The sequence below is a fragment of the Drosophila ananassae genome, chromosome XL, assembly GCF_017639315.1.
Source record: "Drosophila ananassae strain 14024-0371.13 chromosome XL, ASM1763931v2, whole genome shotgun sequence".
Lineage (NCBI taxonomy): Eukaryota > Metazoa > Arthropoda > Insecta > Diptera > Drosophilidae > Drosophila > Drosophila ananassae.
In genome coordinates, this window is record NC_057931.1 from 3,944,320 (window position 1) to 3,965,829 (window position 21,510).

The window sequence follows — 21,510 nt, forward strand, 5'->3', positions numbered from 1 at the left end:
TCTCGAGAGAGCTTTCCAGCTAACCCGATTCCAAAAATAACATCTTACATTCAAACACTTGGTCCTCGCATGTCCAAGTCACTTCATCATTATCCGATTAACTCCAAAACTTCTCCCGCAATATCGAATCGGGAAGCTTTACAATTTTCGTTTCCTGCCTGCCTGCTTTTAAATATCAAAGTTAATATTATTATTTTGTAAATTTTTGCGCGCATCGGAGTGGTTGACAGAGTAAATTTAAATGAGTGCACTAATCCCGTATCCTTACTATTTTCAGGACTATGACAGCCATTTGCTTTGTCTGCAACCTGCCCATCATGTCGCACCAAGTGGGTTTGGTGTGGCAGGGCGGCAACGGCTGGGACGATCTTGTCCGGGAACAGGTAAGTTCTTAAAATATTTAAGGAAAATAATTACAAAACTAATGATTAATATAATCATTATGTAATCAACTCCCGGACTTGTAAAATTTTTAAAGTTCAAGGTCAACTTTGTCCTTGAACCTGAAAGTTTCTCTTCAAAAGACTATTTTTTCAATAAAATGGTTCTTCTTATTTTGAACAAATAGTTAATAACTTTGGTGAAAGGAATACATGTTTTTGAATTTGCAGATTTCTGTTTACAAATTTTTTGATTAAATCCACAAAAATAAATTTTTTTTCCATGTGTTAGAAATATTTCTAATCCAAGCCCTTTACAAAAATCCATATTTTCAATTTTTACTCAAAATCATGTCTATATCTTGGCCATTTTGTATCCGATTTTTAAGAGGAATATCTTAAAAACTTTATAGACCTATTCTCTAATAATCTGCATTAAAATCTAGAAACAAAATTTTTTATCAATATTTTTCAAAATTTTGTGAGCTACCCCCTTGTAAAAATATGAGGTTTCTGATATATGACCTCTTTCCGTAGCTATATCTTTGACAATTCTTATCCGATTTTGATACGGAATATCTTAAAAGATAAGTGAATAGATTCCCCATCAATCTGCTGTCAAATCCAGCATCAGGATATTTTTCAAAATTTTTTAAAATTTTTTTAAAAATACCCCTTGTAATATCCTTGATTTCGTTATATGGCCAAACGATGTTTATATTTCTGCCATTTTTAAACCGATTTCCAACCGATTTACCTTAAAAAAACTTATAACTCAATTCCCCCTTAAATCTTTTACTTTTCTAATAAAAAAATTTGAAATCCCTACCTTATCACATTCAGCTGGAGGAGTCCACTATACGACAGCGTTTGGGCGGTCGTCGGGACTCCGCTGCCCAGATTACCACACCCCCGAGCACCTCGCCCCCGCCCGGACTACAGCGCCGGCGCCGCAGTTCCCTGGCCCAGCTGACGGACATCCTACGCGAGTGGAGCGGCGGCACCAAACAGCAGCACCACCAGCAGCAGCAGGCCCAGCAGCAGGCGGCCCGCTCCAAGGCCCAACTGAATCGCCGAGAGACCCTCGCCGACCTCGCCCGGAGCCTGCCGTGGCGCACCTCCACCACCACGGACGCCTGCACTGGGGCAGGGGGCGGGAGCGGAGGGGGTTCGGGTGGTGGCACCACCTACATAGCGCCGAGGAAACGTCGAGAGTCGAGCGCCGATTCCGGCATACGGAGCATGCGTTCGCGACGGGACTCGAATACGGCGGAGTTCGTCCGCCACTGGAACAGGCGGGAGAGCGGGGCAGTTGAGGAGCAGCAGCAGACCAGTACGTGCGTCTCCGTGCCCGTTGTCGTGGAGTGCACGAAGAGCGTAAGTACAGAAGTTACCCCTTGACCTTCAACCCTCCATGATCTTGATCCTTTTTTGTGACCACGATGGAGTCGAATCTTGGCCAGAAAAGAGAGACATTGCCCCTTTATGACCTTAACCCCATGACCCTAACCATGCCCCATACCATTCCGTCCCATTCCCCCGCAGGCATCCCGTCGCGGTTCCGGGGAGAGCTACCTTTCCAGCAGCCGGCGGGACAGCACGGTGGCTGGGCGAGTCACCACGCCCCCGCCTCCTGGCAAATACCAAATGGGGAAGAAGCGCGACTCGCTGGCCGCCCCGGAATTCCCGAATTTCCGGCAGGAGCAGCGCCCATCCACCAGCTCCGCCGGATCCTGCTCCGACCACTCCACGTCCCTGTACCACCAGCCGAGCACCAGCACTCACCATCTCCACCTGGCCCATCATGCCGCTCTGCAGGTGGACTCCGCCTGTCAGGCCCTGCCGCCGCCGACGATCATCACCAGTTCGGTGACGCCGCCGGCGACCAGTCCGACAGCTCCGAAGGGACGCCGCGATTCGACAACACAGTGCGGTCGCGTCAACCGGCGCGACTCCAAGGCCGGCGTCAGTCCGGAGCGGGCGCCACGCCTCCAGCGTTTGCAGCGCCAGGCCACCGCCTTCGACGAGGGCTGTCTCCCGGGCGGTGGCAGTAGGCGTGGCTCGCAGCCAGCCCTCAGCCCGGATCCGCCGGAGGACTGTGAGCGACGGACATCGCGACGGGACTCCCTGTCGCCGGACAGCGCTTCCCGAGGCGGACGACGGGATTCACGGACACATCTGTCACCGGATCGCTCTCATGAGCGGGATGGGAGTCCCCGGCGGCACACCCTGCGCCGGCAGAGCAGCTCGGCGGCCCGCTCGCCCCGGTCGCCGGACTCCAACAGCTGCTGCTCGTCACGGGACCCCAGTCCGTGCTCCCGGCCACCGCCGCTGCCCACCGTGGAGCAGAACCAGCGGCCGGCCATCCGGCGGCAGTCCACCACCGAGGAGATCCTGATTGCCCGCGGCTTCCGGCGTCAGTCCACCACGGAGGAGATGATCCGGTGCAGGAACTTTCGTCGTCAGAGCTCCCAGAGCGATGATGTCTGCCGGTGGGTTTACATATTTTTCTCTTTTATGATTTAATATTCATTAAATATTATTTTTGTATTATTATCCTTCAGATATCGCGGCAGACGGGACTCTTCGGCCCAAATCATCGATGGCACTATCGGCACTATGACCGTGGAGACAACCAGCACTTTTTTTGACTCTAGTACCCAGACAGGTCAGTTTTAATGAAATTATCCAAAGTATTTAATCACTTTTATGATCCAGATAATATATAATCACACCAAGTATAAAGGGGATACACAGAATATTCAAATATATATTCAAAGTATATTCAAAATATATCAAAATATATTCAAAACATATTCAAAATATATCCAATATATATTTAAAATATATAATCAAAATATTTAATCAAAATATATAACCAAAATAAGCCATAAAATATTCAAATACCCAAATATTCAAATATTATATCACATTTGTTCGAAATCTTAGTAGCAGTGTTGCTTGAAAAGCTTGAAAGTTGTATGACATAACCTTAAGAATTATAATCCACTCTCATTCTAGTAACGTTCTTGCTTAAAACACCTTTAAAGTTGTGTAATAACCTTAAGAATGATATATCCATAAAGAGAAACTATAAATGTTGTGGGAGAGGCTTGTTTTAAAATTTCCATAGCATACCTTTTAGGGCAGGCGAGTTTGGGGCAGGTTGCCTGCCCGTGTAGGCCGTAAAGAGCTTTTTTTAGAAAACCCGCCATAGAGATGCCTTTAAATATAATTTTGAATCCTTCCGCCATGCGAGTCCTGCCAACCGGATGGGAAAAAAGCTTTCCGCCATTAGCTTTTCCCTTAGCTTTCGCGGATATCCTTGTGGTTGTTGGCGGAAAAGCTGGCAACAGCTAACTTTTAGCCAAACAGCTGTTCCCTAGCCAAGAGCTGACAATCCGGGCCAATATACCGGAGTTGGCAACGGACTATGAAGCTGAAGCGGAGACGCTGACGCTAACGCTGACGGTGACGGTGACTGTGACGGAACTCGAAGACTCGGCGATTCAGTTGGCGTTGAGGACGCAACCGTGCCACAAGCAGCACCATCCGCAAAAAAAAATAAATACCAAAACAGATATTGCAACACACACACACGACGACAGCCGGCGATCCAGAGAGGCAGGAACACTGGCCGTTGAAACTCCGTGTATTCCATCCACCACCACCACCCGCCACACCACCACCACCGCCATCGCCACCACCACCGCCACTACCACTACCACTCCATCATCATCTGGCCCGGAGTACGAAGTCCGAAGTCCGATGTCCTGACTTGGGACGTACCGCTGTTGCTACACCGCGAGAAACTCCAGCCTGGCCCAGGCCTGGCCTCTAGCTTCGGAATTTTTGGGAAAAGCGCGAATTTCCTTGGCGGCCATTGCGCATAAATGACTGTAGTGTGCGTGTAGCGTATAGCGTGTACCGTGTACGTGTAACGTTAACGTCTTCGTGTGCGTGTGCCTCTGTGCGTCCGTGTTTCGTGTTTTTTTTTTTTTGCGTGCGACAGTGTGTGTGTGTGTATATAATATATATCTATTTTTTTTGTAATTTTTTTTTGTACGCTTATACCGCTCGTACTGCCACATATATACATATTTTTTTTGCTGTGTGTGTGTCGAGAAGACTGGCCATTGAGAGATTGCAGTTGCAACTGCCACAAGTAGTAGCAGCCGTCACAACAACAACAAAAAGCAGCGACGTGGCCGAATACGTTGACGTTGGCAGCGACGGCGGCGTTGCTGCCCCGCTGCGCAGTCGACGCCAGCAGCAGCAGCAACAGCAGCCGCATCACCAGCATCAGTCGGCCGCCGCCGCCGCAGCAGCAGCAGCAGCAGCGTCGAGCAGCAGCGCCAGCAGCAGCAGCAATCGTAGCCGCAGCGGTCTGTATACCCCTCTCCTCTATATCCCATAATCCTATATCCTTTCAAGACTCTCCATAATCTATAAATTGAAAGTGTACGAAAAAAAAGGACGAAAATAAAGTGGCAGGATATGGGCTAACGGAGCGCGTATCCTTTGTTTATTTGGCTCGACGCTTACTTGTTGCATGTGGCAGGCAGAGCAGAGCAGAGAGTGTCGACGAATGGCAACTTGCAACTCGTGTGGTTTATGATGATTCTTGTTATGTGAAAGTGTTTAACAAAAAATTTAAAGTTAAAAGGACTTAAATATTAGGGTTTTGCCATTTGAAAAATATGTTTTTAAGAAAAAATATAGAAGAAAATATAAAGGTTTGTTTTGGCAACAAAAAACAATAAAAAAATAGGTTCTTTTTTAAGAATTATTTTTTTAAGAAGTTGTTAATAATTATTAATCCAAATAACCATTTTTTAAGTGTTGTTTTTATTAGAATTATTTTAGAAAGACTTTAAAAAGCCTTTCTTTTCAAGAAGCAATCTCTGGCGAAATAACTTTAACTTCTTAAAGAAAAAAATATTTAGTGCCTTTCTTAATATTTAAAGCCATTAAAAATAATGCTTAAAGCATTAAAAAGATAAAAAAGAGTCTTTAAAATATGTATTTAGTGGAAAAAATAACAAAAACCCTAAGAAACTAAGGAAAAAGCTTCAAAAGCCAAAAAAATATTGACCAAAATCTTCCTAATAAACTTTCTAAACAAAAGAGCCACACTCTAAAAACTAATAAAATATTAACCCAAAAACCATCATCAAGTCCCTAAAATATTTTTTAAAGTGTTCTAGAAACCCACGAAAGTAAAAAGGATGAAAAAGAAAGCGCAATGGCAGCTGCAGTTTCGCCAAGAAATTTCTCAATTGAAAGCCAAATTGCAAGAAATTTTTGGCAAACGCAGGAGGCAGGGCCACGCCCCTCACTCCACAGCCCCCAACCTCCCACCTCCCTTACCCCCCTTTCTTGGCCTGGGTTTTAATGAATGAAACTGCACTGTCTCTATCTCTGTGTGTGTCTGTGTGACAGCCAGTAAATGAATGAAATGAGTTCTACTTTCTCCCACTTTCTCTCTGTTCTCGTTATGAATGAAATGGGAATGCGTAGAAATCGAGTCTGTTTTCAATCTACTGACTACTGACTAGTCTGTTGCAACGAAAACAAGAAAAACCAAAAAGTCGCCATTTCTTTTTTATTCCCTCGAATTCCACGAATGTGCAACAAGTTTTCTTGCTCCAACTTTCGTGCAACATTTGCGGCATTGTGGGCATTGGGTTGGCATTGAAATGCAAAAATTTATTGATTAAAAGTTGTCTGTTAGGGGGAGGGGAGGAGGTGTCTTGGTGATAATTTATTGTTGCGGGACAGCTGGCGAAAGTGTGTCCTGTATGCCTCATTTAATATTCAATCTACGGGCGGAATATCCGAATTATGAAAATTAGTTTCCTCGCTTCGGGGGGTTGGATCGTTTCTTTTCGCAGAAAATCAATGAAATCCTTTTTTCCAGATACCCCCAGAAGCAGATACTTTAAGGGGCAAGCTACTACAACTTAATAAAGAATATTCTTAAAGTTTCTCCGAAAAAATCTCATCAGAAACCAAGACACAATTACTTGTCCTGCCAAGGATTTACGATTGCTGAGATGTCCTGCCAGACAGTCGGCATTCGTTCACTAATTAATACCAAGTGTAAGGACACAAAAAAAAAAGGAAAGGAAAGCCAAATCACTTGAATCAATTAAAGCAATTAGTCTCTGGTTTTTGGCCACCAATTTCATTTATTCGTCTCTTGACTAAAAAAAAGGACACTCCAAAGTCAAGGATAATCAGGAACAGAAAAAAAAAGCGAAGCATTTTTAATCCATTAAGTTATAGTAGTTGGGAATACAGTTAATCAAAAGGACACGTCAAAAGGATTATGAAGAACAATTGGCAATTACGAGGCTGGTAGTCCAATTAGTATCACAACTGCCCATCGATTACATTAATTTTTATAATTGCCTTTTTACGATATACGAGTAGGCACGGAAGGGCGGTCAGGAGGTCAGGAGGAGGTCATGGGTCAGGGGTTGTTTTTTTTTTATCTGTTCTGCCACGAAATTAATGTTAATTTATGATTGAACAGGTCAGAAAAATTAGTAATAATTTTATTTTATTAACCCCTTTATAAGGTTCACCTTTAAGTGCCTTTTGGTAATAATACCTGGTACTCCTGAGCCACTAGAGTTCATCGATAAGGTCACAAAAGAAATTTGTTGTTTACTCTTATTTTATTTTATTTTTTTTCGAAGCCTAATTGATTGGCCGAACAAGATTGATTCATCGAATTAAAGTTTCGCGTTTTCTTCTTTGGGAAGATGTATAAGATGTATATTTGTGTTTTCCTCGTGATTGATTTGATTGATGGCCCCATTGCTTGCCTGATTGATGGGCTGACCTAATGGCATTGAAATTTTTTTTTTTTTTCGAGGGGAGAAGCGTCTTGTTGAGATCATAAAACAGTTCAGTTGATAATCAACAAAAAAAATATATAAAAATTTGAAACAAAGCTATTTTTGCGAGTGAGTGAGGGAGTGGAGTGACAATGATGATGAAGGACACTCTCTATCTACCTGAAGGATATGGTTGGGCAGTGGGGGCGTGGCATACCGCACAAAACGTATAATGCCATTAACAGCTGTCACTTTGGGGCTGTTGAAATATTTGACAGTCAAACACGAAGCAGTAGGCTGGAGTAACTGGAGTGTCGAATAAAAAATAACAAGACGGACATAAAACGACAAAAAAAACACAAAAAGCAGAGAAAGAAAAGCGGGAAGGGAAAATGCCATAGAAATGATAATAATAATAATAATAATAATAATATTGAGACAGCATTTTAGTTTCGTGGTAATGGCTCGCGTTTATTTGCCAAACAAGATGCTTGTCAATTGTTGTTGTTTCTTCGGTTTTGGCTTCGGCTTTCTCCACTTTCTCCACTCTCTCCACCCATTCTTATAATCACACCCACCCACAATCGACTAACCAAATTGCGTAGCCGCCTGGTGTGGTCTTTTCGTCAATCATACGCACTGTTGTACGCACAACAGGGTGTTATCGGCTATCAGTCAGCCCTAACGCTCCAGGAAATCAATATTTCCCCCAAGACCAGAACCCACCCACTGATAACTATTTTCCATTACTTATTTTTAGTTTAAAAAATTAAGAGAAAAGTAACACACCTTTGGCGGAGAGTTGCGCCTTTAAGGCTATTTTCATAAAATCATATTAACACCAGAACTCAAGACGCACGCAAGGCTAACAAAAAAAAAAACAAAAAAAGAGGCAAAAAAAAATCATATATAAGGGTAAAGCCTTAATTCTGCTTGGCACTAATTGAAGTGAGGCGATAGTGGGTGGTGGTTGGGCCTTCTTTCTTCAGGTGGGCTAGGATGGGTTGGCTGCTCAGGGTCCCCCAGACCGTACTGAATGTTTGACTTTGGCTCAATTAACACCGCACACAGAATGCCCGACTCATAGATTCATTAAAATACAGCAAACAGGACTGGACAAGATGGAGGCCAGGATTACGGCCATTAATGTTAGAGATGGTACAAGATACTATCGATAATAAAGCGATTGGAACGTATGTTTTATAGAATTATAGAGAAATATAGAGCGAACTGTAGAGGATAGATAGATATATAGATAGAGAAATATGGAGAAATGTATACAGTTTCTAAGGAGCTGAGATCGCATTTTCTATAGAATACATTACGATAATAATCGATATAATCGATAAAAAGTAAGCTGAATATAATATCTTCTAAAACAATACAGGGATATTGAAATCTCAAAAAAGCATCCTAAGCATCATTCCTATATAAAAAATATATTAATAGTAATTAAAAAACGACAAAAATACAACGATAATTATCGATAACTATTTCAAAACTTAGTAGGGCCTTCAAATAAGTCAATCATACCATTATATTCTCTTAAATCTTTGCTAGAAAATAAATATTCAAGCAAAATCATGACTAATTAAATAAAATAAATAAAATCTAACAAAAAAAGATAGTTTAATTATCGATATTACCGATAAAAAGATAAAGAAACCCCTTGAAAAAGTCTTCGATAGATCTAATTGGTATTAAATTCTTGAGAAAACATCCCTAGAAAGGACACTACTAGCCACCACCACCAACAGTACCTCAACCACTACCACTACAAACAACAAACTTAATACCACACCCACAGATGCACGTAAGCAAACAAAGGACCTCTCCGACCATGTCCATGTCCATGTGTGTGTGTGTGTGTAAAAGTGTGTGTGTATTTTAGTAATTTGGATTAAACATGCAGTCCGGCGGGAAAGAGGACAACGGCGAGGACAATAGAAAATCACCTGACCCATTAACCAGCAATGCTTACAATGTCTGGCCTTCCTCTCCCCCCGCTCTCTTTCTTAGCATGTATATGTGTGTCCTGTGTCCCAGTGTCCCAATGTCCTGTGTCCTGGTGTTGAAGTTTGAAGTTATTGCTTTCATTTCCCTGTAGTCGCTGCTGCTAGACGCTAAGAATTTAATTAATTCCTGGCCTCGCATGATAAGCCAAACAGCAAGTACATATCGTTTAAGAACAAGGACTATTTAAGGACCGATTACTAGGCCCCCATTTCCATTTTACTAGCCGCGAGTTATCGACAGCCATTAGATCCTTATTATATAGTCTCATTAAAATGATTTCTAAATTGCTATTTCTCGAGGCAACGGGCGGATAATAAATATAAGAAGCTAGACAGGAAATCAATAAAAAGGATAATGGCTTCTTAGTTTTTTTTTTTTAAAACAATACAAAAGTAATTTCAAAAAGAATCCTCCAGTTATCCTTGAGTTTCCGTTTTCCCAACGGCATCTGGGAATCCTTGTGGCATCCACAAACTATACTTGTAGTCTTTCTTTTAATCTCCGAACACGAATTAGTGGCAGATCCTTTCGTCCCCAGATGCCACTTGTCGAATGGCAAATGTGTGAATCCCTCCCCAGGACACCCCAACACTGAATTTACATAAAAACTTGCCCCAGCACCAATACAAAAAAGGATGTAGAAAAAAAAAGGGAAGGAAAGAATAGGGCCTGGAGGGTGTAAGTAACCCAAAAGTGCAACAAAAGTTAATTCAGTTTTGAAATGGTTGTGAGCTTGCAAGTTTTCTAATATGAGACACGCCCACTCGCACACACACACACACACGCCCTCCTCAGACACACTCACACTCCTCAGACCCACTCACACTCTCACACTTCTCACACACTTTTAGACAACAAAGGATATGTGCGTGTGAAAATCTTATTTTTGCGTGCAAAAAGAAAAAAAAACTTGATCAAAACTTTTCTTTTCTTATTTTCTCCCACTCTCTGTATTTTTATATCTCTTATTCCTTCTTCTCGGGTGTTTTTTTTAATATTCAAGAAACCTGCGTGTCTGCAAGGATATCAGTTTTAGCTGGAGGAGGTCCTGGTCCTGGTCCTGGCCATTAGCCTGGCCGGCAATCTGCGCCATTTCCTCACACATCCTTCGCTCAATCAATGTCAAACTTTTGCTTCCATTTCCTTTCCTGTAAATCATTTGGAATTTCATTGAGTAAACTGTTTTGTAATTATTTTCATCTACCCCTCCTTGTAGTTGTCCTTGCTTTTCTGTCCTCTCATCCTAAGCTCGTCCTGGGCCCAATTAGCCAAAGCAGAGTAAGTGCCAGGGCTTAGTTACAGATTTTTTGTTGATAGGATAGAGTCTGTTTAAGAAGTTGAAGTTTTAGGATTTTTAGATTAAATGTTAAATTAAATATTAAATTTCTATAAAGTGTTTTAAAAACATTAAATACTATAAGGATATTATTTTAATTATTATTTCTTAAATATATTATTTATCCTCTTAGCTAGAAAGCTTCGAGTCTAGTTCCTTTTCGTACTTTCTAGTACTTTCTCTCCCTAAAAAATAAATCGAAAATAAATCTTAAACTTAATTATAGACCAAACGAGACATCCTGCCATAATAAATCGTAGAAAAAAGCTTCGATTAACCAATGCCAGTGCTGGCAACTTTGTTTTTGGTTTAAAAACCAGTTGACATGTGGTGACTTGGCCCGATTATCGGAGCTTGGCACGCAATGTCCTTTTTTTTTTTGCCTCTGCTGCCATTTTTCTTGGGCCTCCCATTCAACAAGTGTGAAAATTTCGTCTCATGTTTATAAATCAAATTTGCGGCCGGGCCAGAGAATCCTGTCGGGCGTCTCCCTCCTCCCAAAAAAACAAAAAAAAAATTAATCACAAATCATTCGTACATGGTGCGCACTGAGCCTTAAATCCATTTTTTTTTTCTCTTTTTCGTCCTGCCGCCGTTTCTCTATGGAGTCTTTCCAATGGAGTCGATATGTGTACGTGAGAGAGAGTCCTTGCGGCAGATAGAGGACCCAATGAAGCAGTGGCAGTGGCAGTGGCAGCGCAGCGGGGGCGGCAAGCCAGCTTTGGGGCATTTAGTCAACGGCAGCGAAACATTTCTGCGCACGTTAATTCCATTAAAAGCCGCATTATGCGCGCCCGCCGCCGCTGCCGCAAAAAACATTTTACGTGCCGACTTTGGAATTTATGTTGCATACTTCTTCTCCTATTTGCCTTTCTATATATACATATTCGTATATTTATATATATATTTTTTTTCATCTTTTATATGTATTTTTATCCTGTGGCTTTGGGGTTTTTTTTTTTGGGTTTTAGAAAAATTATGCCACTGAGATTTAAAAAAGCGGAAAAGAAATACAGGTTACCAGGTTGCAGTGCAATTTAATTAAGAATTTTAGGGCTTGCAAAAAAGGGGAATATTTAAGAAATAAAGAAAGCTTAAAAAAGGAAACTACATTTCAAAGTGTTTAAGTATGTTTGAAGTTGTTTAAAATTCAATTTAATTAAGAATTTTAAGGTTTACGCAAATGGGAATATTAAAAAAATATTAAGAAAATATGAAGCTATCTTTTTCAAAAAGTGTTAAAACTTGTTTTGAAACGCTTTTTAATTAAGAATTTATGTAAAAACTACGGCTAGTTTTAAAAAGAAATAATTTTATTTAGATCCGGAAAGAAAGCTCACTTGTTTCTACATTTTTCATTTATTTTTAAAATTGCTTAAATTCAAGTCACTTTAAACTGTCATATCCTTAAATGGCCTCCCACTGTTCTGACAGATTATTTTTTAAGCATCTGATAGAGATTTTATTTTTATTTTATTAGCCAATCGACGGGGCAGATTTTTCACAGCAGGAAGCATAAAAGCCGTACTGCACTTTGACAAGCTTCCGTTTCCTTTCAGTAATAAGGGCGAGTCCTTTTTGTCCTACTGTGTGTGTGTGTGTGAGTGTGAGTGTGTGTATGCACTAGAGTATCCTGTGGTCCCGGTTGACCCATAAATACGCACGTATGTAACTGCACCTACCTACTGATGCCTTCAGCCGCCGCCTTTTCCCACATTTTTCCCTTTGACCCCAGTGACCCACATGACCCGGTGACAGCAGGGAAACTTTGCGGCAACTGTGCGGTGCGAAAGGGGCAGGGGCAAGGGCAAGGGGGTGGCATGAGTGTGGCATGAACGGTGCGAGTGGCAAGAGTGGTTGGTTGCCTGCAATTTGGGTAAATGATATGCTTCAATTTAATTGCACTGCACTAATCAGCCAAATGCGACAAACCGAACTCTGACATGCAAGGCGTGCTGCGGTTCTCACAAGGCTAATGACAGCCTGCTGCTGCTGGCGATAATTGTCCATTTGTGGGTTATCCTGCGATATCCTTGGATGCCCACACATGCTTTTGGTCGGCTCGGGCCAAGGGGCAGCCAAAATTCCTGAGTCACCTATGTTGCAATTAAAAAGTTAAAAAAATAGTGGCTGTTTACCTCTGACTCCAAACTAATTCCGCCTTTGTCCCAGAACCAATGCTATATCTCGGCCATTTTTCAGCCGATTCCGAACGGAATACCTTAAACGCTTTCTTTGCCGATTCCCCATCGTTCTGCATCAAAATCCCACAACAAAATATTTTTTCAACATTTTTCAAATTTTTGTGGGGGATCCTCTTCAAAATCCTGGATTTTGGCATGTAGCCCAGATCCATAGCTATATTTTGGCCAATTCTTATCCGATTCCCAAACGGAATACCTTAAACGCTTTCTGTGCCGATTCCCCATCGTTCTGCATCAAAATCCCACAACAAAATATTTTTTCAACATTTTTCAAATTTTTGTGGGGGATTCCCTTCAAAATCCTGGATTTTGGCATGTGGCCCAGATCCATAGCTATATTTCGGCCAATTCTTATCCGATTCCCAAACGGAATACCTTAAACGCTTTCTTTGCCGATTCCCCATCGTTCTGCATCAAAATCCCACAACAAAATATTTTTTCAACATTTTTAAAATTTTTGTGGGGGATCCCCTTCAAAATCCTGGATTTTGGCATGTGGCCCAGATCCATAGCTATATTTCGGCCAATTCTTATCCGATTCCCAAACGGAATACCTTAAACGCTTTCTTTGCCGATTCCCCATCGTTCTGCATCAAAATCCCACAACAAAATATTTTTTCAACATTTTTCAAATTTTTGTGGGGATGCCCTTCAAAATCCTGGATTTTAGTATCTGGCCCAGATCCATAGCTATATTTCGGCCAATTCTTATCCGATTCCCAAACGGAATACCTTAAACGCTTTCTGTGCCGATTCCCCATCGTTCTGCATCAAAACCCCATAACAAAATATTTTTTCAACATTTTTCAAATTTTTGTGGGGGATCCCCTTCCAAATCCTGGATTTTGGTATCTGGCCCAGATCCATAGCTATATTTCGGCCAATTCTTATCCGATTCCCAAACGGAATACCTTAAACGCTTTCTGTGCCGATTCCCCATCGTTCTGCATCAAAATCCCACAACAAAATATTTTTCCAACATTTTTCAAATTTTTGTGGGGGATGCCCTTCAAAATCCTGGATTTTGGTATCAGGCCCAGATCCATAGCTATATCTCGGCCAATTCTTATCAGATTCTCAAACGGAATACCTTAAACGCTTTCTCTGCCGATTCCCCATCTTTCTGCATCAAAATCCCACAACAAAATATTTTTTCAATATTTTTCAAATTTTTGTGGGGGATGCCCTTCAAAATCCTGGATTTTAGTATCTGGCCCAGATCCATAGCTATATTTCGGCCAATTCTTATCCGATTCTCAAACGGAATACCTTAAACGCTTTCTGTGCCGATTCCCCATCGTTCTGCATCAAAATCCCACAACAAAATATTTTTTCAATATTTTTCAAATTTTTGTGGGGGATGCCCTTCAAAATCCTGGATTTTAGTATCTGGCCCAGATCCATAGCTATATTTCGGCCAATTCTTATCCGATTCCCAAACGGAATACCTTAAACGCTTTCTGTGCCGATTCCCCATCGTTCTGCATCAAAACCCCATAACAAAATATTTTTTCAACATTTTTCAAATTTTTGTGGGGGATCCCCTTCCAAATCCTGGATTTTGGTATCTGGCCCAGATCCATAGCTATATTTCGGCCAATTCTTATCCGATTCCCAAACGGAATACCTTAAACGCTTTCTGTGCCGATTCCCCATCGTTCTGCATCAAAATCCCACAACAAAATATTTTTTCAACATTTTTCAAATTTTTGTGGGGGATCCCCTTCAAAATCCTGGATTTTGGCATGTGGCCCAGATCCATAGCTATATTTCGGCCAATTCTTATCCGATTCCCAAACGGAATACCTTAAACGCTTTCTTTGCCGATTCCCCATCGTTCTGCATCAAAATCCCACAACAAAATATTTTTTTAATATTTTTCAAATTTTTGTGGGGGATCCCCTTCAAAATCCTGGATTTTGGCATGTGGCCCAGATCCATAGCTATATTTCGGCCAATTCTTATCCGTTTCCCAAACGGAATACCTTAAACGCTTTCTTTGCCGATTCCCCATCGTTCTGCATCAAAATCCCACAACAAAATATTTTTTCAATATTTTTCAAATTTTTGTGGGGGATGCCCTTCAAAATCCTGGATTTTAGTATCTGGCCCAGATCCATAGCTATATTTCGGCCAATTCTTATCCGATTCCCAAACGGAATACCTTAAACGCTTTCTGTGCCGATTCCCCATCGTTCTGCATCAAAACCCCATAACAAAATATTTTTTCAACATTTTTCAAATTTTTGTGGGGGATCCCCTTCCAAATCCTGGATTTTGGTATCTGGCCCAGATCCATAGCTATATTTCGGCCAATTCTTATCCGATTCCCAAACGGAATACCTTAAACGCTTTCTGTGCCGATTCCCCATCGTTCTGCATCAAAATCCCACAACAAAATATTTTTCCAACATTTTTCAAATTTTTGTGGGGGATCCCCTTCAAAATCCTGGATTTTGGTATCTGGCCCAGATCCATAGCTATATTTCGGCCAATTCTTATCCGATTCCCAAACGGAATACCTTAAACGCTTTCTGTGCCGATTCCCCATCGTTCTGCATCAAAATCCCACAACAAAATATTTTTTTAATATTTTTCAAATTTTTGTGGGGGATCCCCTTCAAAATCCTGGATTTTGGCATGTGGCCCAGATCCATAGCTATATTTCGGCCAATTCTTATCCGATTCCCAAACGGAATACCTTAAACGCTTTCTGTGCCGATTCCCCATCGTTCTGCATCAAAATCCCACAACAAAATATTTTTTCAACATTTTTCAAATTTTTGTGGGGGATCCCCTTCAAAATCCTGGATTTTGGCATGTGGCCCAGATCCATAGCTATATTTCGGCCAATTCTTATCCGATTCCCAAACGGAATACCTTAAACGCTTTCTTTGCCGATTCCCCATCGTTCTGCATCAAAATCCCACAACAAAATATTTTTTCAATATTTTTCAAATTTTTGTGGGGGATCCCCTTCAAAATCCTGGATTTTGGTATCTGACCCAGATCCATAGCTATATTTCGGCCAATTCTTATCCGATTCCCAAACGGAATACCTTAAACGCTTTCTGTGCCGATTCCCCATCGTTCTGCATCAAAACCCCATAACAAAATATTTTTTCAACATTTTTCAAATTTTTGTGGGGGATCCCCTTCCAAATCCTGGATTTTGGTATCTGGCCCAGATCCATAGCTATATTTCGGCCAATTCTTATCCGATTCCCAAACGGAATACCTTAAACGCTTTCTGTGCCGATTCCCCATCGTTCTGCATCAAAATCCCACAACAAAATATTTTTTCAATATTTTTCAAATTTTTGTGGGGGATGCCCTTCAAAATCCTGGATTTTAGTATCTGGCCCAGATCCATAGCTATATTTCGGCCAATTCTTATCCGATTCCCAAACGGAATACCTTAAACGCTTTCTGTGCCGATTCCCCATCGTTCTGCATCAAAACCCCATAACAAAATATTTTTTCAACATTTTTCAAATTTTTGTGGGGGATCCCCTTCCAAATCCTGGATTTTGGTATCTGGCCCAGATCCATAGCTATATTTCGGCCAATTCTTATCCGATTCCCAAACGGAATACCTTAAACGCTTTCTGTGCCGATTCCCCATCGTTCTGCATCAAAATCCCACAACAAAATATTTTTTTAATATTTTTCAAATTTTTGTGGGGGATGCCCTTCAAAATCCTGGATTTTGGTATCTGGCCCAGATGCATAGCTATATCTCGGCCAATTCTTATCCGATTCTGCAACGGAATACCTTAAACGCTTTCTACATCGATTCCCCATCGTTCTGCATCAAAATCCCACAACAAAATATTTTTCCAACATTTTTCAAATTTTTGTGGGGGATCCCCTTCAAAATCCTGGATTTTGGTATCTGGCCCAGATCCATAGCTATATTTCGGCCAATTCTTATCCGATTCCCAAACGGAATACCTTAAACGCTTTCTGTGCCGATTCCCCATCGTTCTGCATCAAAATCCCACAACAAAATATTTTTCCAACATTTTTCAAATTTTTGTGGGGGATGCCCTTCAAAATCCTGGATTTTGGTATCTGGCCCAGATGCATAGCTATATCTCGGCCAATTCTTATCCGATTCTGTAACGGAATACCTTAAACGCTTTCTACATCGATTCCCCATCGTTCTGCATCAAAACCCCATAACAAAATATTTTTTCAACATTTTTCAAATTTTTGTGGGGAATCCCCTTCAAAATCAAATTGTTTTTGCAGATATGACTCCGATTTAAGTCCATCTGGTTGCCAAATGTAAGCCGATTTCCAAACGTAATGCCACAAAAGATTCCTAATCCGATTCCCTACCAATTTGCGCCAAAACCTTCGCGAAAAGTTTTCATTTGGAGCTCTTTTTTAGTTTTTCCGATAGATCTCCTTACGAAACAGTAAGGATTCTCTTGCAAAGTTGCAAAAATTAGTTGCATCGACAGGTTTCCGTTGCACTGGCTTATAACAAAGTGGTTGAGGGGAGATGGGTGGTGGCAAGGAGGTGGGGGGGCCTCTGATGAATTCGCACCCTCTTTTGTCCTTATTTGTGCCGCCCCTGTGCGCTCAAATTTTAATGAAAGTGCAGTGAAGCCACGTTAACTGGTTTTTTCTCTGTTCTACGTTCTATGTTCTCTGTCCCAGCTTCAATATTATTTACGCTCAATTAAGTTAGTGTTGGCACCCCCTTCAGTCTACCCCCTACTGGTCTACCCCCTTTGGAACATCCCTCAGTCTTTTTCTATATGCAACTATTTCTCTAAACAAATTGCATTTGCTGTCAATTCAGCCAACTCGGCCATTTAGTGCATAGTCCGTTGGCTTTATCTACCGATTCGCCCCCACCATGCCACGCCCCAATCTCTTATTTTTTTTTTTTCTAGGGAGGCTGGTAGAATGAGTGTCACAAGCCATTAGGCAGGCCATTGTTTTGAATTGGCTAGAACCTCCCAGCAAAAGAGCTACAAGTCCACGCCTCTGGCCAGAAAAGCCAAAAAAGTTAACGCTTGATTTCTGCACTAAAAACCAGAAGTTTGCCATTCTTTTGGGTCATTAGTTGGTAATTTATCAAAGTCATGAATTTATATTAGCCCGGTCGCTCGACTCTTAACTTGGCTTGCCACGCCCCCTGTACCCTGTACTACCTCTACCGCCCTCCCACTTTTTCAGGCAAGCTGCAAAATGCAGATGCAAAGTAAAGTTTTCAATGCGGCAGCTGTCATAAAGGCAAATGGGAAAAGGAAGAAGCCATGCCGAGAGGAAAAGTCGTGGAAAATTTTTGGCGAGGGGGGAGGGTAGGGAAATTTGATGGCAATAAAATATGAAAGAGAATCAACCAAACCTTTCTCCCACTCCCCCACCAAAAAAAACAACAAAGGACTGGGAAAAAGGGTAAATGGGGTAATGGGTCTCAATTTTGTCGTTTTTCAATTAGTCAAAAATTTTGTTGCGCGTTTCTGATTAAAATTTTCGCCCGGAGCGTAAATAGTTTTTCAGGCATTTTAATGGGCCATTAAACGGAAACAATCAGGGCCCAGAAAAGGCTAAAACGAGAGACTGTACTCTATGGGGGCAAGTCAAGAAATATAAAATCAAGGATCTCTCACTCAAGAATCACACAGAAAGAAATTATTTTTACAAGAATATTATCTTTTTATTAAAAATAAAGATAGTTTTTTTTTATTATTTCCTTTTCTTTATTATTTTTTTTATCTATGTATATGTTTAAAAAAAATTCTAGAAATACCTGTAATATTTCTCGCTGTGCAGCTTAGGTGAGTCTTCTGCCATGGAATGAAGCGAATGACAGCCCTTTTGAGTGTCCTGGCCATTTGTGTTGCTCATTTCGTCCTGCTTGTCCTTTTTTGTGCTGCACTTGACAATGCAATTTGCGGCAGATTGCAGATTTCAGATTTCTGCACTGCAGTTTATAGAGATTTTTTGTTACATTTTTGTTTTTTTTTTTTTTGTCGGTTTGGTCATCATCACAGAATACTCAGTATTCAGAGCCTGACAACTGCTATCTGGTCGACATTCATTGCATTAGTTTTTGGGAGTTTTTAGTTTTTTTTTTTTTTTTGTAGTTTTGGGGAGGTTTCGTGCTGTGTGTGTCTTTTGTGGCAGAAGCAGAACAATTAGGTGGAGGGGTAAGTCCATTTCCTGGCCTGCTATCAAATGCAAATTCCATTCGCCAGTTGGCAGTTGCCAACGAACAACTAGAAAGCTAAAAAGCCAAAAAGCCAACAGGCCAAAAACCAGCAGAAGCAGAAGCCGAACCAGAAGCCGAAGCAAGAAGACCAGTGGGTTCATTAATGCAAAAATATGCGTAAAGTTTCTGGGGCCCGCATTCGTATTTCGCACTAGCATTTGGCCAGGAATTCCTAACATGGCCATAACACAACTCCTATGTGTGTGTGGGCCAGGCAGACCAACTTGCCAGGATGTGCGGCGGATGCGGGCATCCTCCCTGACTCCTGATTCATTTTTGTATCGACTAGAAAATTCAAGGCAAGTTCGTGAAAACAATACTTGGCAATTATGTATGGGCTTTTGCCTTTTAATGAGTACTGGAAATATTTTCACTCTATGAGTTTTAAGAAAACTAAGAGAGCAAGGTATTTTCAAAAAACAATTTTAACTCTAAGGTAGATTACGTATACGCCCTGAGCAACAGGTGATGTTACAAGAGCTTGAATTTGTATTTTAGGCTTTAATGGAATTTAAAAATAGTATTTTTGCCATAAATAGCCTAAAAACTCTCAAGAAACTACTAAAATAATTAAACTTAGTATACGCCCTGTGCAACAGACTATAAAAAATGGTCTAGAAATATTTTTAAGGCATTAAATAATAATTTCTAATTAACAAAGATACCCCTAAGAGCATAATACTATAAAAAAAAATTATTTAAAAAAGTCTTCAATCCCTAAAAACTAAAAATTAAGTATACGCCTGGTACAACAGCAAGAAAATGTAAAGCCCAGAATACTTTTTAGACATTACAAGCTAATAATTAATAATTAAAAATAAATACCTAAAATCCCTAAGCCCTTAAGAAACTCAATCACTCAAAAATTACGCATACGCCGCGTGCAACAGGCACAATGACACAAGAACTACGATATCATAATGGCACACACGCACAATGCTTTGACAATAATATCATTGAATTGAAACCAATAAGGGGGGGTGGCCAGTGGCCACTGACCGGCTGGCAGTGGGGTGAAAGGCTAATGAAATGCGAATCACATTTGCTGGATTGCCGAAGGACTCGTCGTACAGGACAACCGGCTTGTTTAGAGTCAGTCGCATCGCATATGAGTTGATGATGCGATGACAGCCATGATGATTTTAATGATGATTTCGATGATGGTTTTGATGATGATCAGGTCGTTTCCCCCCTCTATAGGGGTGTGTGTGTGTGTGTGTGTGTGTTTGAGTGTCAGCTCATAATGTGTTTCCGCTTGCCTGATTCATTTAATTATGATTTCCGGTGTCGAGGCAAACAGAGAACCACGCACACGTGCTCATTATTACAGCTACTTGATTACTAGACCGACCTCCCAAAAAAAAAAAAACCAAAATACATATATACAACAAGGACTCTTTCCTGCCACTCCTCTTCCTTCAAATAAAAAAATTTATATACAGAAAGGAGTAGTTACAAAATACTCTTTTAATTTAAGGCAATTATGGTATTTAATTAAAAGACAGTTTTGTAAACTTTGCCAAAAAAGTTAAGGGATAAAAATAATAAATAAGAGTTGGTCTTCTGCGGATTATTTCGAAAAAATATGTCAACTATTAAATGGAAAATCCTTTTTCTACTAAAAAGAGACTAGTAACTAGTAATTCAAAAAATAGACAACTTACAATCCATTTTTGGCAACCTATTCAAAATGTCAAAAGTTCTCTCTCTCTCTAAAAATAAACCAAAAATTATAAGCTTTGAAAGTAAAGTCCGGAAACTTTGTCCCGGAAAATGTTGGGCAAAGTTTGTGGGAAAATGGAATTAGCCAGACTGCGGTTAGGGTATAAGGCAAGCCCATCAACAGCCATTCATCAACTCGACAAGCAACAATTTTGTGACCCCCCCCTATCTTTCTTGCTCTTTCTAAAGCTATATGGCCTTCTTTTTCCTACTCTAGAGAGGGCTATACCCCCTATATACATATATATACAAATGTAGACCCTATCCTTTTGCAATTTGCTTGTATTAGAAACTCATTTCCGTTTGTAATTGAGTCGCTTTTGCCAGCTGGTGCATGTAGTCTAGTGGACCAGGAAGAAAAATAGGATGATGGGGTGGAATATTTGGCTTATGGTTATGCAAATTAATGGGCTTGGGGTTCGTACTCTCAAATTTGCAAAACATCACTCAATATACGACTTGTGACTGTTTTTTTTTCAGAACCCTCGCCGCTCTACGACAACAATCACTATCATGAGGAATGTCTGCGCTGCAATTCCTGCGGTCTGAACCTAACCGGGCCCAATCAGAAACGGGCCAGGAGATTCAAGGTAAGTTTCAAAAAAATTCCAATTCCAACCAAAAAATAAATTAAAATGCAAGCTCAACACCTGATTAATGGGATTTAATTTTCATTGAGTTGGAAGGATGAAAGATGAACTCATTTGAAATGCATTCGCTCATTTGGGATGGAGGGACGAACATAAAAACGGGTCTCATTACATCCAGAATGAGA

General features: G+C 40.8%; 1 protein-coding gene across 7 annotated transcripts in view; it reads left to right on the forward strand.

Moving 5' to 3' along the window:
* LOC6504085 overlaps nucleotides 1-21,510 on the forward strand; it is a 100,664-nt gene that overhangs the window by 47,201 nt on the left and 31,953 nt on the right. For 5 of the 7 annotated variants that reach the window (XM_044716713.1, XM_032453553.2, XM_032453554.2 and 2 more), the window contains exons 2-6: nucleotides 278-383; nucleotides 1,224-1,757; nucleotides 1,926-2,872; nucleotides 2,945-3,048; nucleotides 21,216-21,325. In XM_044716713.1, the coding sequence (XP_044572648.1) occupies nucleotides 278-383; nucleotides 1,224-1,757; nucleotides 1,926-2,872; nucleotides 2,945-3,048; nucleotides 21,216-21,325 (1,801 nt within the window). Of the gene's footprint in view, nucleotides 1-277; nucleotides 384-1,223; nucleotides 1,758-1,925; nucleotides 2,873-2,944; nucleotides 3,049-4,747; nucleotides 4,766-21,060; nucleotides 21,153-21,215; nucleotides 21,326-21,510 lie in introns of those variants that run through there. The other 2 variants (XM_014905695.3, XM_044716714.1) reach the window with 2 other exon arrangements.